The sequence below is a fragment of the Schistocerca serialis genome, chromosome 1 (genome assembly GCF_023864345.2).
Source record: "Schistocerca serialis cubense isolate TAMUIC-IGC-003099 chromosome 1, iqSchSeri2.2, whole genome shotgun sequence".
NCBI classification, from domain to species: Eukaryota; Metazoa; Arthropoda; class Insecta; order Orthoptera; family Acrididae; genus Schistocerca; species Schistocerca serialis.
In genome coordinates, this window is record NC_064638.1 from 307,233,472 (window position 1) to 307,250,755 (window position 17,284).

Here is a 17,284-nt window from a genome sequence, read left to right on the forward strand (position 1 = left end):
ATTAGCTTCTTTCTTGCACGTTTATTTCGACCAGTCGGCATGGCGCTTAATATACTCATTGTAAAAGTTTTGATACTAATTAGCGTTGAATACGTTAACATCGACTTTATATGAATTGCAGAATGTCAGGACTAGCTCGCTGACTGACACGCAGTGATTTCGATCACCACGGCAGTGAATGAAATCTGACACTTGTGAGACACGCATTTCATATCGGGGAATCCCCAGCATGCACACATGTAGAGCATTCAGTTCAGCTCATTTCAGACTTGCCACATATATCGGTGGGCACTTTATTATTTTCTATACTCGGTTTTATTTTTGGAAAACAAGATGGTATCTCTCGTAATAATGTACATTTTCTGAATTGAAGAGCTGACGTGAGATTTTCATTTCCCCCATCGCTTTAAATTAGGTTTGGTGTGATTTTACTGGAGTCACCTCTCCCCCCCTCCCCCCCCCCCCCCTCATTTTGAGCTCACGTGATTAATAGACTACCCTCAAGCAGTGCGAGTGCTATATTGTTAAGTACCGGGTGATCAAAAAGTCAGTATAAATTTGAAAACTGAATAAATGACGGAATAACGTAGATAAAGTGGTACAAATTGACACACATGCTTGGAATGACATGGGATTTCATTAGAACCAAAAAAAAATACAAACGTTCAAAAAATGTCCGACAGATGGCGCTTCATCTGATCAGAATAGCAATAATTAGCGTAACAAAGTAAGACAAAGCAAAGATGATGTTCTTTACAGGAAATGCTCAATATGTCCACCATCATTCCTCAACAATAGCTCTAGTCGAGGAATAATTTGTGAACAGCACTGTAAAGCATATCTGGAGTTATGGTGAGGCATTGGCGTCGGATGTTGTCTTTCAGCATCCCTAGAGACGTCGGCCGATCACGATACACTTGCGACTTCAGGTAACCCCAAAGCCAATAATCGCACGGACTGAGGTCTGGGGATCTGGGAGGCCAAGCATGACGAAAGTGGCGGCTGAGCACACGATCATCACCAAACGACGCGCGCGAGAGATCTTTCACGCGTCTAGCAGTATGGGGTGTTTTTTTGGTTCTAATAAAACCCCATATCATTCCAAGCATGTGTGTCAATTTTTACCTCTCTATCTACATTATTCCGTGATTTATTCAGTTTTCAAATTTATACTGACTTTTCGATCACCCGGTATAATGGAGCATACGCATTTATTGCCTCTGCTCCCTCGTTCTTGAGCGTAGATACAACGGTACTGCCACCGTGGCCAGGTATTCAGTTCGCTACACCGGATAGTACTGCAGTCGCTTGACAATTCCGGTATGATGTCGGCAGCAATGTCAGTACGCTACTTACTCTCACTCCGTAATAACCCAAGTCCATAGTCATACAACGGGAACGCCAATGACCCGTCGTTGCAAATCAGCACGTGTGTGAGCAGCGCACCGTGGCTGTAATTGGCACGGCGTGCCCTGGACAGGATGCGGCTCATTGAGGCTGGAGCACACGGCGGCGCGCGGCCGCACGGCCTCGGCAGTAACGCGCCGCGGGCGGCGGCCCGCATCTTGCTCGCGGCTGTCAGTGTCGAGTCCGCAGCGAGCGACACTCGGGCTGCAAACTGTGCGAACAAATGAGCTGCCAGCAAGCACTTCTCCGTCACTGTTGTCATCGGCCTCCGTTTCCAATAATACGACTGCTCCGGTGAGTCCGACTCTAGCTGCACTGCACCAAGTCAACATCGCCTTCTGCGCACCGCTTACTGCTATCTTAATGCCTCAGCGCCAAGTCTGCTCGCGAATGAATTTTCTCTCTCTCATGTAGATAGGTCGTGCACAACCACTATGTCTCGAGAGTGATAAGAATACTGTTGTCAAATTTGTTGTAGTCCAGTTCGAAGACAGATGTGATGCAGCTATTCTAGTTAGTGAATCATATGCAATTCTCAGTTCAACAGAGTGTAAATTTCGTCATGTCTGGGAGACTGCCGTCTGACGACATACGTGCTTAAACAGAAAGAGAACAGAACATTTTGCGTTTGTATTATTTGGTTGTAGAGTCGGACTCACCTGTAACGCGGTATGTTAAAACCTCGTCTGACTCCTTGTTTAAGAGTGTCAGTATTTATGCATTTGATTCACTACATTACAGCAGCTTCGTTACAATCACACGAATGCAGATTGGCTAAAAATTGTTCAAATGGCTCTGAGCACTATGGGACTTAACTTCTGAGGTCATCAGTCGCCTAGAACTTAGAACTAAAATATTTTAAACATTGCTGCACAACAATAACGGTTCCACGTAACAAAATTATAAACAGCCGACCAGTTGCAATGGATAAAGAATTCTTTACCTAGGTTTCGACAAATGTAAATTTGTCTTCTTCAGAAGGTGGCAATTTTACATTAGTAAGGACTAATGTACCATCGCCGTTTTTACAAATGTCGGCATAGATCCATTTGTCAAAATTAAAATATAGCCCTAGAATTAGGGTTTGTCACGTAAATATAAATTAGTACATGGATCTTGCAGAGCTCACAACCGGTTAAATAAAGTTTCTGCTACGATGCTTGGCAAATCGTGGGGTATGGAGTATTTTTAAGATTTTGGAAGAAGAATAGCGACTTGTAGTAGCCATAAAAAAGTTCCAGTTCCGACGCTGATAATAACCTGCTTAATACCGACTAATACATCATTTTTACCGTTACATATCTTAGTCTGTAAAAAGGGAATCCTTACATGATCGTTTTGTTGACTCCGTGTCTTTCTGTCTGTCCAACGGTTAAGAGCTCTTTTTCCGTCTTGTGACAGCCAGAGCGAGAGCACCAGCAGCAGCGAGTACTGTTTGTATAAAGCGTTTTTGTACTTATTTGCTGCGCTTAGCTTTTAAATAGTTTTTCTGGGAAAACCTAGCGTAGTTTTCGCGTCTCGTATTTCAGTGAGTGTTTCTTGATTATCAGAGTAGCTCATCAGAAGATTATCTTGGGAATTTGTCACCGTATAGAGTAGGGTAAACATAGTCATGTGTAGGGACTGTGGTAGTTGTGAGCGGACGCAAGGAGAATTGGCCACTCTTCGGGGGCAGGTGGAGGCTTTGTCTGTTAGGCTCATCGAGCTCGAGGCGCAGGCGTCGGCTCGTAGTGGCGTTGGGGCAACTGTGGTGAGACCTATGCCTACTTCGGTGGCCTTGGAATCACATGGAACCCCTGATGTCGCTGCGTCTTCCGGCAGTGAGCATCTTACCGGTCAGCCATCACTCCAGGGTGAATGGCGGACAGTGGTGGGCTCGCGTGTGCCTGGCCGAAAGGCGAAGGTGGGATCTGGCCGCGTGGCAGCTGCCTTACCCCTTTCCAACAGGTACGGGGTGCTTCCTAGTGGTGATGACATCGTTTCCGAGCCACCACAGGATGCCTCGCCTGTTGGGCCAGTGGCCGATTCTCCGGCAAGGTCCCGACAGTCACAGAGGGCGGGCCTATTAGTTATAGGGAGCTCCAACGTTAGGCGGGTTATGGAGCCCCTCAGGAAAATAGCGGGTAGGTCGAGGAAGAATGCCAGTGTGCACTCGGTGTGCTTGCCGGGGGGTCTCGTCCGTAATGTGGAGGAGGCCCTTCCGGCAGCTATTGAACGCACTGGGTGTGACCGGCTGCAGATAGTAGCACATGTCGGAACGAATGACGCCTGCCGCTTGGGTTCTGAGGCCATCCTTGGTTCCTTCCGGCGGCTGGCTGATTTGGTGAAGACAACCAGCATCGCACGCGGAGTGCAAGCTGAGCTTAATATCTGCAGCATAGTGCCCAGAGTCGATCGCGGTCCTCTGGTTTGGAGCCGTGTGGAGGGTCTAAACCAGAGGCTCAGACGACTCTGCGACTTTAATGGTTGCAAATTCATCGACCTCCTTTATTGGGTGGAGAACTGTAGGGCCCCCCTAGACAGGTCAGGCGTGCACTACACACCGGAAGCAGCTACTAGGGTAGCAGAGTACGTGAGTACGTGTGGCGTGCACACGGGGGTTTTTTAGGTTAGAGGGACCCCCCCCCCCCCCTTTGGCGAAACGATAAAATACCTGACGGCTTACCAGAGAGGACATTATCATCGTTGATAAAGAACGTCCGTCCTCAGAGACCAAAAACAGGAAAAGTTAACGTAATATTGGTAAACTGCAGGAGTATCCAGGGCAAGGTTCCTGAATTAGTATCTCTTATTGAAGGAAATAGTGCGCATATAGTATTAGGAACGGAAAGTTGGTTAAAACCGGAAGTGAACAGTAACGAAATCCTAGACACAGAATGGAATATATACCGCAAGGATAGGATAAACGCCAATGGTGGAGGAGTATTTATAGCAGTAAAGAATTCAATAATATCCAGTGAAGTTATTAGCGAATGCGAATGTGAAATAATCTGGGTTAAGTTAAGTATCAAAGGTGGGTCAGATATGATAGTCGGATGCTTCTATAGAACACCTGCATCAGCAACCGTAGTAGTTGAGCGCCTCAGAGAGAACCTGCAGAACGTCGTGAAGAAGTTTCGTGATCATACTATTGTAATAGGGGGAGACTTCAATCTACCAGGTATAGAATGGGATAGTCACACAATCAGAACTGGAGCCAGGGACAGAGACTCTTGTGACATTATCCTGACTGCCTTGTCCGAGAATTACTTCGAGCAGATAGTTAGAGAACCAACTCGTGAAGCTAACATTTTAGACCTCATAGCAACAAATAGACCGGAACTTTTCGACTCCGTGAATGTAGAAGAGGGTATCAGTGATCATAAGTCAGTGGTTGCATCAATGACTACAAGTGTAATAAGAAATGCCAAGAAAGGAAGGAAAATATATTTGCTTAACAAGAGTGATAGGGCACAAATCGCAGAATATCTGAGTGACCACCATCAAACGTTCATTTCTGAGGAAGAGGATGTGGAACAAAAATGGAAAAAATTCAGAAACATCGTCCAGTACGCCTTAGATAAGTTCGTACCGACTAATGTCCAAAGCGAGGGGAAAGATCCACCGTGGTATAACAATCATGTACGAAAGGTACTACGGAAACAAAGAAAGCTTCATCATAGGTTTAAGAGTAGTCGAATCATAGCTGATAAGGAAAAGCTGAACGAAGCGAAAAAGAGCGTAAAGAGAGCAATGAGAGAAGCATTCAAACATAAAACATTGGCAAACAATCTAAACAAGAACCCTAAAAAGTTTTGGTCATATGTAAAATCGGTAAGCGGATCTAAATCCCCTATTCAGTCACTCGTTGACCACGATGGCACCGAAACGGAGGACGACCGAAGAAAGGCAGAAATACTGAATTCAGTGTTCCGAAACTGTTTCACTGCGGAAAATCGTAACACGGTCCCTGACTTCAGCCGTCGCACGGACGCCAAAATGGAAAATATTGAAATAAACGATATCGGAATTGAAAAACAACTGCTATCACTTAGTAGCGGAAAAGCATCCGGACCAGACGAGATACCCTTAAGATTCTACAGTGATTATGCTAAAGAACTTGCCCCCTTTCTATCAGCAATTTATCGTAGATCGCTGGAAGAACGTAAAGTACCTAGCGACTGGAAGAAAGCGCAGGTCGTTCCCATTTTCAAGAAGGGTCATAAATCAGATGCGAATAATTATAGGCCTATTTCGCTTACGTCAATCTGTTGTAGAATAATGGAACATGTTTTGTGTTCTCGTATTATGACGTTCTTAGATAATACAAATCTCCTTCATCATAACCAACATGGATTCCGCAAACAGAGATCATGTGAAACTCAGCTCGCCCTATTTGCCCAAGAAATTCACAGTGCCGTAGACACTGGCGAGCAGATTGATGCCGTATTCCTGGACTTCAGGAAGGCATTTGATACGGTTCCGCACTTACGTTTAGTGAAAAAAATACGAGCTTACGGAATATCGGACCAGGTTTGTGATTGGATTCAGGATTTCCTAGAAGAAAGAACACAACATGTCATTCTTAACGGTTCAAAATCTGCAGATGTAGAGGTAATTTCGGGAGTACCGCAGGGAAGCGTGATAGGACCTTTATTGTTTACAATATCCATAAATGACTTAGTTGACAACATCGGTAGCTCCGTGAGGCTATTTGCAGATGACACGGTTGTCTACAAGAAAGTAGCAACATCAGAAGACTCGTACGTACTCCAGGAGGACCTGCAGAGGATTAATGCATGGTGCGACAGCTGGCAGCTTTCCCTAAACGTAGATAAATGTAATATAATGCGCATACATAGGGGCAGAAATCCATTCCAGTACGATTATGCCATAGGTGGTAAATCATTGGAAGCGGTAACGACCGTAAAATACTTAGGAGTTACTATCCGGAGCGATCTGAAGTGGAATGATCACATAAAACAAATAGTGGGAAAAGCAGGCGCCAGGTTGAGATTCATAGGAAGAATTCTAAGAAAATGTGACTCATCGACGAAAGAAGTAGCTTACAAAACGCTTGTTCGTCCGATTCTTGAGTATTGCTCATCAGTATGGGACCCTTACCAGGTTGGATTAATAGAAGAGATAGACATGATCCAGCGAAAAGCAGCGCGATTCGTCATGGGGACATTTAGTCAGCGCGAGAGCGTTACGGAGATGCTGAACAAGCTCCAGTGGCGGACACTTCAAGAAAGGCGTTACGCAATACGGAGAGGTTTATTATCGAAATTACGAGAGAGCACATTCCGGGAAGAGATGGGCAACATATTACTACCGCCCACATATATCTCGCGTAATGATCACAACGAAAAGATCCGAGAAATTAGAGCAAATACGGAGACTTACAAGCAGTCATTCTTCCCACGCACAATTCGTGAATGGAACAGGGAAGGGGGGATCAGATAGTGGTACAATAAGTACCCTACGCCACACACCGTAAGGTGGCTCGCGGAGTATAGATGTAGATGTAGATGTAGACTAAACGAATGAAGTTCAAATTTATGTCACATATTAAAGGCTTTGGTCCCTTGGTGCTGTAAAAACATTAAGCTTACGAGTCAATTCAGTCACAAGATACCGCCATTTATGTCACAAATTTTGATGCTCGAAAACTCACTCATTAAAACCTATAGGATACTTCCCGTTGACTTGGAATCACGAAATTTGCAAAGACTCACAATTTCACGCTACAAGTAAAGGAAAAAATCGCAAAATTGTTAAACTGTAATTATATTACGTAAAAAATATCTTTTGTCATTCCAACCTATATGCGTAGGTTGTCAGCCAAAACATTATGGTGCGGTTCTAGGCGCTTCAGTCTGGAACCGCGTGACCGCTACGGTCGCAGGTTCCAATCCTGCCTCGGGCATGGATGTGTGTGACGTCCTTAGGTTAGTTAGGTTTAAGTAGTTCTAAGTTCTAGGGGACTGATGACCACAGATGTTAAGTCCCATAGTGCTCAGAGCCATTTGAACCAAAACATTATGACAAACTGCTTAAAATTTCAAATAGCTCTGAGCACTATGGGACTTAACATCTGAGGTCATCGGTCCCCTAGAACTTAGAACTACTTAAACCTAACTAAGGACATCAAACATATACATGCCCGAGGCAGGATTCGAACCTGCGACCGTAGCGGTCGCGCGGTTCCAGACTGAAGCGCCTAGAACCGCTCGGCCACAAGACCGGCACAAACTGTTTAACAACTTGTTTTTTCCGTCTTTGGAACGAAATACATCACTGCTTCTGCGTATCAGAGATTCGACCGCTTCTTGGTAGTGTTGTGGAAGCATGTGGCATTAGACGTTTACGCACAGTCATATACACTATGTGATCAAAAGTATTCGGACACCTGGCTGAAAATGACGTACAAGTTCGTGGCAACCTCCATTCGTAATGCTGTAATTCAATATGGTGTTGGCCCAGCCTTGATGACACCTTCCAGCCTCGCAAGCATACTTTCAATCAGGTGCTGGAAGATTTCTGGGAGTGGCAGCCCAATCTGCACGGTGTGCTGCACTGAGGAGAGGTATCGATGTCGGTCGGTGAGGCCTGGCAGGCCTATATGCAGGCCAGTATTACAGGGAGGTTATTGTACTGTAACCACTCAGCCACAGGCAGTGAATTATGAACAGATTCTCGATCGCGTTCAAAGATGCAATCACCATCACCGAATTGCTCTTCAACAGTGGGAAGCAAGAAGGTGCATAGAACACCAATGTAGGCCTGTGCTGTGATAGTGCCACGCAAAACAACAAGGGGTGCAAGCCCCTCCATGAAAAATGGCCACACCATAACATCACCGCCTCCGAATTTTACTTTTGGCACTACACACTCTGGCAGATGACGTTCACCAGGCATTCGCCATACCCACACCCTGACACCGGATCGCCACGTTTTCTAACGTGATTCGTCACTCCACACAATGTTTTTCCACTGTTCAATCGTCCAATGTTTACGCTCCTTACATCAAGCGAGGCGTCGTTTGGCATTTACCGGCGTGATGTGTGGCTTATGAGCAGCCGCTCGACCATGAAATCCAAGTTGTCTCACCTCCCGACTAACTGTCATAGTATTTGCAGTGGATCCTGATGCAGTTTGGAATTCCTGTGTGATGGTCTGGATAGATGTCTACCTATTAGACATTACGACCCTCTTCAACTGCCGGCGGTCTCTGTCAGTCAACAGACGAGGTGGACCTGTACGCTTTTGTTCGGTACGTGTTCCTTCATGTTTCCACTTCACTGTCTCATCGGAAACAGTGGACCTAGGGATGTTTAGGAGTGTGGAAATGTCGCGTACAGACGTATGACACAAGTGACACCCAATCACCTGACCACGTTCGAAGTCCGTGAGTTCCACGGAGTGCTCCATTCTGCTCTTCCACGATGTCTAATGACTACTGAGGTCACTGATATGGAGTGCCCGGCAGTAGGTGGCAGCAGAACGCACCTAATATGAAAAACATATGTTTTGAGGATGTCCGGATACTTTTGATCTCAAAGTGTAATTCGTGTAAATAATGGGCCTCTGATTTTCGTATGCGGTAATGGCGCCCATTAGCGACCAAGATCAGATACATGGGTTTTACATCAGGCGAATTTGGTCGCCGAGACACCCGCCTGAGTTCACTATAATGCTTCACAAACCACTGTAGCACTGTCTCCGAGACACAGACAATTATACTGATGAAAGATGACATCGCGGTCTGGGAAGGCATCAAGCATGAAGGGATAAAGGTAGTTGGCAGCTGTCAGCGTGTCTTAGATTACTAGCACAGGTTCTATGCAAGGGCAGGAGAATGTCTCCTATAGCGTAATACTTATCCCAAAGTCTTGCGTTCGTAGCGCGCTGCACGTCTCGAGCCGCCATTCCCCTCGATGACGAAAATATGATGCACCCGAAGAGCCGACTCGTTTCCATTGGTCGACGGTCGAATTCCGATTGTCCTGTGCTCACTGCAGTCGTAATTGATGATGTCTAGGCACCAACATATGAAAACGTAGAAGTGGTGTGCTGTGGAGCTGCATTTTCAACAGTGTACTACGTACGGTGTAATATTAATCTGCCCTTTGTCAAAGTCGCTTATCTCAGTGGAGTTCCCCATTTACAGCCCATGTCATCGCTAGGGTGATCCTCCGACCATGTCTGCTCCGCTTACGTACTTTTGTTGCCGCCTCACGTTCTCGCAACGCCACCAGGCGGCATCCAACATCACGGTCGGGTGTGGTCTTAATGATTTGGCTAATCAGTGTACATACTGTAGAGATTTTGATAGGTTTTTGAATTCCCAGGGCTCATACATTGCCAGTATCTACATCGAAAATAGGCAAAAAAAGTAGAGGTTCTTGATTCCAAGGATAGACGATATAAGTTTGCACTGAACCCTTAGTGCGCGAGTCCTCCTCACACGTGGGCAATTTTCGTGAAAGAAAAATACCTTTCTACATTACTTTTCCCTTTCCTTGAGAGCTATTTGGAGCGAGAGGTTGGGGGGGGAGGGGGGGAGAGGAGACAACTTACCCTAGCCACCGGGTACGGACGCTCTTGGCCGCATATGCACCTGACCTCATCCTGAAAGAAGGTTCAGCATTTGGTCCTTCTTGGTGGAAGGGCTTCAGAAAATTCCAGCCTACTGAAATTTCGTTTCTTGAATGAAATAACTTCATTATTGTCACAGACTGTCAAAGAAGAGCAAGCAGACCAGATAACGCGTGCCTACGGCAGAAGGAAGTGATGTGTCACAGAGAAGGGGAACGATTCGATACAAAGATACGACTGGTCTAGTAAAATGTCAGATTGTTTTTGTTTCTGCAGCTGAACTGTATTCGGATCCGAAGTCTAGCCTGAAAAGGAGTCTGGATCGTTAGTACTTTATGTGTCACCCACGAGGCCCCTAAAGCTAGTGCGAAAAGGAATGGCTACATAGTGTACCCTAGCCATTAAGATGACTTACTGTTACTTAAAAAGTGTCACATAATTTGTCACCTCCTTCATACACTTTTGCAGTAATGGCTAATTTCTACTTTCTATGGCCGAGCGGTTGTAGGCACTTCAGTCCCGAACCGCGCGACTGCTACGGTCGCAGGTTCGAATCCTGCCTTGGGCATGGATGTGTGTGATGTCCTTAGGTTAGTTAGTTTTAAGTAGTTCTAAGTTCTAAGAGACTGATGACCTCAGATGTTAAGTCCCATAGTGCTCAGAGTCATTTGAACCACCTTCCTTCCTTCAGTTGTTATTTACATTTCCTTATTACTAGTACTCTGTTGTCATTACTGAAATATCCTCCTCCTCTTTATATGCTGTCATTAGTATCTCTAGTTTGTCCTCACTATCAGGTTTTGAAAGTGAAGTGAGAAACCCCAAAACTCAAAGGTGCGGTCTCTTCAATTCATATTTGCAAGTTTGCAAGAACGTTCTCCGTGTCGGCAGAGGCGCCTTGCAGTAGTTAGCTCGCTGCCGGTGGGCTAACAGCTCTATAGGGGTCGTGTTGCGTCTGGGGCACTGGGGCACATAGCTCACAGTTCCAGCCATATTTGCAGGCATCTCTTAACGCACATCTGTATTCATACATTTCCTGCGCTGGTTGCAGAGAGATCTCCAGGGCATACGGCTTCTGGTTAACGGCGAAACTTGCTGCAATTAGCTCACCATTCAGGCGTGTTGTCTTCGAACTCTACGGCTGGTCGCTGGGTAAACTGTTCCTACGCAGTAAACTGTGCAGGATAGGACCAAGATATTAGTATTTTGCGTGCATGAGTTCCATCGCACTACGTTATGCATCAAATGTAGCTGCATATGTTATCATTGTTCACCGCTGAAATCACTGAAGTTACCCGACGATGTGTAATAAAAACAGGGGTACATAAAGTATTACAGACAGAAGATTCCTTCCCCAGTCGACGCACATAATGTATGCAATAAGTCCGTAGGTTTTTTTTGGGGGGGGGGGGGGGCTGCGGATTTGAGCTTCGTGTTAAGGATCTTATGTTCAAATTTTGACTTGTGGCCTGGATAACTATTTCCTTTGAATTTTATTTGTAGATAGTTATAAATAAATCCATCACTTGTGCCGAACATTTCCCTTACACACAGTTATTATTTTCACTCATAAAGCCTTATTATTGTTGCTGGCTGGTACAGAGCTGCGCGTAGTCCAGCTCGTCCGTGATCGGCTAATGATTGGTGCTGATAATTTTCTAATAGTTAGAAGAAATTAATTGAATTCAAATCGTCACAGAAACTGTGGGTCCCAGCTCGCCTCACCGGTAACCGTCAATAAACATCATACCGAGCAAAAATTCTCTGTAAGGATCAAGGCGAGAAAGTCCAGAGTGATAATTTACATGAAAATCAGTGATTACGTATTCTAGTCTCACCATATGCTGACATTTACTTAACGTCTCGAATAACTAAGTCGACCAATACATGATTTTCGTATAGACAAAATGGCGTTTTCTAGCGCATAATTGAAGCACACCTCCTTCGACAGTCATCTACAGGACCAGAGTCTCTTCAAGATTCCGTCATTTTTTATCATGATTTCGGAACAATCGAGAGCACAACACAGGGAGAACACTACACGGTCTGCGCTTAACCCTCCTCCTCTGACACAAGAGCTATTCTGGCGTACACAAAAAAATCATAACATTCGTATGATTTATTATACCATCGACAAAAGTAAAGTTCGTCACACAGGTTTCGTCACAAAGGTCTTTTTTTCTTATTAGACTGACTCTGGATCACGCACTTCAAAATGCCTACCCCGTCAATCCAAAAAGTTTTCAGACTGGATTAACAAAAAACAGGAAAAGTTTAGTTGACGGTTTTAATGCTGCAGGTGATCTACACGAGTTCAACACACAAACCTATGTCGTCAACACACAAAACTATGTCGAACTCTCAGAATAGTTCTCTTAGGCGTTTCTCAAGCCACGTATCACATGCCTTGAATGTCGTTTATGTCGCCAAAACGTTGACTTCACTTGAAATTCTGTAGTTTGTCGTTTTGTGGTAGGTTCGTATTGATAACACCAAGCCTCATCAACCTTGATGACTTTTTACCGAAAAAGAATTGTCCACATTCTGCATTTCAGTCAAGTCGCGGCAGGCGTCCATGCGTCGTTTTGTTCGGAAGTCAAGGTGTGCGGGCCGAACTTTGCATACACATTTCTTTTCAAAATCCTTTAGAGAATGTCATGAAAACTTGATTTAGAGGTGTTGCCGTCCCGCGATTTGTGACACAGCAACCTTGACACACTGCGATAGCACGCCCACTACTTAAAATTTCCTGCTGACAACCGACTGGCCGAATGCACATACGATGTTTACAGTTGTTAGTTCACGCTGATACCGTACTCACTGCGCTGACGTCACTTATACGTCAGGAATAAAATCACTTACACAACTTTTTGGACGTACATATTCAAACAATGCAAATAAAAAGCATTTTCTACAGAATACTTCTAGTTAAAATCATAACTTTTTCTACATCTTAACAGAGTTTGCAGTATACTTCCTTTAACAGCTTAGAATCAGTAGTAGTTTCCAGGGTGGTCGTGCGTGTTAAAGTGACCACTTCTAGGACGGAGAGGTATGCCAGTCCTGGATCGTATCCGCCCGGCGGGTTAACGACGAGAGATTGGTGTGCCGTGCAGCCTGGATGTGGTTTTTAGGCAGTTTTCCACAGCCCTCTACGTGAATACAGAGCAGGTTCCCAAGTTCCGCCTCAAATACATGCTACACAAACATTTAGAACACTTTCTCACACTTGAACACAAAATTTACCCCCCACACAGAGAATTGGGCGGACTGCTTCTGTCCTGTGGAGTTAGTCGCGAACTGATGACCTTAGCTGTTTGATCTCCTTAAACGATTACTCCGGATCAGCAGCAGCATCAAGTCTGTAACTATGGTTAACGGTCTGAAACTAGATTAAATTCAACTTCATAATTTGTAACCAAACATTCACTCTTCAATGGACATGGCGCTGACACATATAACATTATAAAGGAGACAAAGTGAAAGTAAAATTAGAACAAGTTACAGGTCAATCATATGGTACTCGATTTGCGTTGAACATTCCATCTTCAAGTAATGTCAGTACTTTATAAAATAAAACAGATACCCAGAAGACATGAGAAGACATGGCGGCCTCCTGGGAACCTTAGTAATGATAAACATCTTGGCCATGTAACAGTCTCCAAGAGATCAACGAAGGAAGCAATGAATGTCCAAACATTAGGTTTGACTAGCTCTCACTGTTTCTTTACTTTATACACTCCTGGAAATTGAAATAAGAACACCGTGAATTCATTGTCCCAGGAAGGGTAAATTTTATTGACACATTCCTGGGGTCAGATACATCACATGATCACACTGACAGAACCACAGGCACGTAGACACAGGCAACAGAGCATGCACAATGTCGGCACTAGTACAGTGTATATCCACCTTTCGCAGCAATGCAGGCTACTATTCTCCCATAGAGACGATCGTAGAGATTCTGGATGTAGTCCTGTGGAACGGCTTGCCATGCCATTTCCACCTGGCGCCTCAGTTGGACCAGCGTTCGTGCTGGACGTGCAGACCGCGTGAGACGACGCTTCATCCAGTCCCAAACATGCTCAATGGGGGACAGATCCGGAGATCTTGCTGGCCAGGGTAGTTGACTTACACCTTCTAGAGCACATTGGGTGGCACGGGATACATGCGGACGTGCATTGTCCTGTTGGAACAGCAAGTTCCCTTGCCGGTCTAGGAATGGTAGAACGATGGGTTCGATGACGGTTTGGATGTACCGTGCACTATTCAGTGTCCCCTCGACGATCACCAGTGGTGTACGGCCAGTGTAGGAGATCGCTCCCCACACCATGATGCCAGGTATTGGCCCTGTGTGCCTCGGTCGTATGCAGTCCTGATTGTGGCGCTCACCTGCACGGCGCCAAACACGCATACGACCATCATTGGCACCAAGGCAGAAGCGACTCTCATCGCTGAAGACGACACGTCTCCATTCGTCCCTCCATTCACGCCTGTCGCGACACCACTGGAGGCGGGCTGCACGATGTTGGGGCGTGAGGGGAAGACGGCCTAACGGTGTGCGGGACCGTAGCCCAGCTTCATGGAGACGGTTGCGAATGGTCCTCGCCGATACCCCAGGAGCAACAGTGACCCTAATTTGCTGGGAAGTGGCGGTGCGGTCCCCTACGGCACTGCGTAGGATCCTGCGGTCTTGGCGTGCATCCGTGCGTCGCTGCGGTCCGGTCCCAGGTCGACGGGCACGTGCACCTTCCGCCGACCACTGGCGACAACATCGATGTACTGTGGAGACCTCACGCCCCACGTGTTGAGCAATTCGGCAGTACGTCCACCCGGCCTCCCGCATGCCCACTATACGCCCTCGCTCAAAGTCCGTCAACTGCACATACGGTTCACGTCCACGCTGTCGCGGCATGCTACCAGTGTTAAAGACTGCGATGGAGCTCCGTATGCCACGGCAAACTGGCTGACACTGACGGCGGCGGTGCACAAATGCTGCGCAGCTAGCGCCATTCGACGGCCAACACCGCGGTTCCTGGTGTGTCCGCTGTGCCGTGCGTGTGATCATTGCTTGTACAGCCCTCTCGCAGTGTCTGGAGCAAGTATGGTGGGTCTGACACACCGGTGTCAATGTGTTCTTTTTTCCATTTCCAGGAGTGTAGTTATAAACTAAAAAACCGGTGTAATACATCATACACAGCGAAGAGTAATCGTAACAGATAACATCGTAACATATAACAGTATGAGGCATCTGTTTGTTTCTGCTTTACCTCTAATGACGAAGCAAAGTGTGTTTTTCACTTGCTCTGCTGCTGTCGAAACGAATTGGTGTTCTGAAACAGCACCAAGAATGTAATCCTCCACCTGAAGATGATGCTGTGAACCATCGAAATGCGCAGTGGTATGAAAAGCAAGTGACTGTCACAGAAAACTATTTTAATTATCATGAAATGTATTCTAAGAACATAGACGCGTAGAAGGCAAGATATAAACTGACTGCTTAGTGGAGATATGAGACGGCACTTTATTTATTGTTAGCAAAGTGAAAATGGACACAGTGTTAATCTGTTACTTGGAGTAACTAGAATATTACTAAATCGTTGGTGTATGTATAAGGAAAATGACGCAAAGAGAAAACCCTCTTAACGAGGCAACAGAATTATGTCGTAATCACCGGTACGTGTGATCTGCCCCACCATTCAGAGAGCTATATCCGTCAGTAACCTTGTTCATGTTAAGTATCGCTATCCATAGGATTTACACAATAAAAAGAACGTGGACAAGAGCAGATTGCCCGCCATTGCTGGGAGCACCGCTATTAGCAGCGCACCAGTTCAGCCGCAGCAGGCAATTTCTGTTTATCTCCTCTGCCCCTTCCTAGCGACTTTATCAGAGGGCAGCCAGATTCGGTCGCAGTGGTGTAAAGAGCTAATTTATTACTCCAGCAAAACAGCAGAGGGAATTGTAAAGAAGAATATGTTAGTGCGTACTTCGCAGGGTGCCGTGGTTGCTACCGAATGGTTGCCTAATTTTAATTTACTGGTTCAACAATTAGCCAGGACCCGAACAACCAATACATAGGATAATTGTACGCATTGCAATTCTGTATGCCTCGATAAACATGATTTCGGTAGCTCTGGAGTCTCCGTTATCTCATAGGACTGGATACCAGATTAGCTATATTGGGTGCCAGAGCAACGTTAACTCTCCAACTTCCTGTTACCAAAATGCTATAAGCTGTTGTTGCGAAAATTCAGTACTGCTTTAGATTAGCAGAGCTCGTTTGTACTTTTCAGTTTCAGAAGACACAGGACCTGGTATTTCAATTTCTTTCGATCCAGACTGTTTTTCATGCAAACTAATATTAATTTCGAAATCTAGATCGTGCTAGACGGATTTTAAAAAATCAAAAACACCAAAAATTAATTACTGTAGAGTACTGAAATTTCAGGGATACATTTGTCTAGGTAACATGTTTGAGTGATCAACATTGCAAGGCCGGCCTAGGTGGCCGAGCGGTTCTAGGCGCTTCAGTCCGGAACCGCGCGACTGCTACGGTCGCAGGTTCGAATCCTGCCTCGGGCAGGGCTGTGTGTGATGTCCTTAGGTTAGTTAGGTTTAAGTAGTTCTAAGTTCTAGGGTACTGATGACCTCAGATGTTAAGTCCCATAGTGCTAAGAGCCATTTGAACATTGCAAGATCACAAGTTAATGTAAGCGTGAGATAAGCCATTGAAAACGGGTTATTAAAACCGGTGTAGCCGCCAGAATGTTGAATGCAAGCATGGAAACGTGTATTTATTGTGTTGTACAATGGCCGGATGTCAGTTTGTGGGCTGCAGTTTCATTCCTGCTGCAATTGGTCCGTCAATACAGGGACGTTTAATGCTGTTTGTGGATGACGTTGTAGTTGTCATCCGATGATGTCCCATATGCGCTCGGTTTGGAGACACATCTGGTAATCGAGCAGACGAGGGCAACGTGTCGACACTCTGTAAAGCATTCTGAGTTGCAGCAGCAGTATGTAGACAGCGTTATCCTGTTGGAAAAACCACGTGGAATGCTGTTCATGAATGGCAGCACAACAGGGCGTATAAATTGCTGCAGAGTGCGTGGAATAACTACGAGCGTGCTCTTGCTGTTGTACGAAATCGCACCCCAGACCATAACTCCAGGTGTACGAGGGGGGACCCAAAAGAAACCGGATTGTTGTCACAAAAAATTTATTGATGAACCTTTTTACAAAATTACTTCAGTCACCTTCAAAATACTCTCCATTATATGCAATGCACTTGTCA

The 17,284-nt window shown here is 45.6% G+C and overlaps 1 protein-coding gene across 1 annotated transcript in view; it reads left to right on the forward strand.

The window, feature by feature from the left end:
* Positions 1–1,481: 1,481 nt before the first annotated feature.
* Positions 1,482–17,284, forward strand: part of LOC126469208 (regulator of G-protein signaling 11) — a 183,045-nt gene continuing 167,242 nt past the window's right edge. Inside the window, exon 1 of the mRNA XM_050096618.1 lies at positions 1,482–1,620. Within this exon, the coding sequence (XP_049952575.1) occupies positions 1,482–1,620 (139 nt within the window). The remainder of the gene's footprint in view (positions 1,621–17,284) is intronic.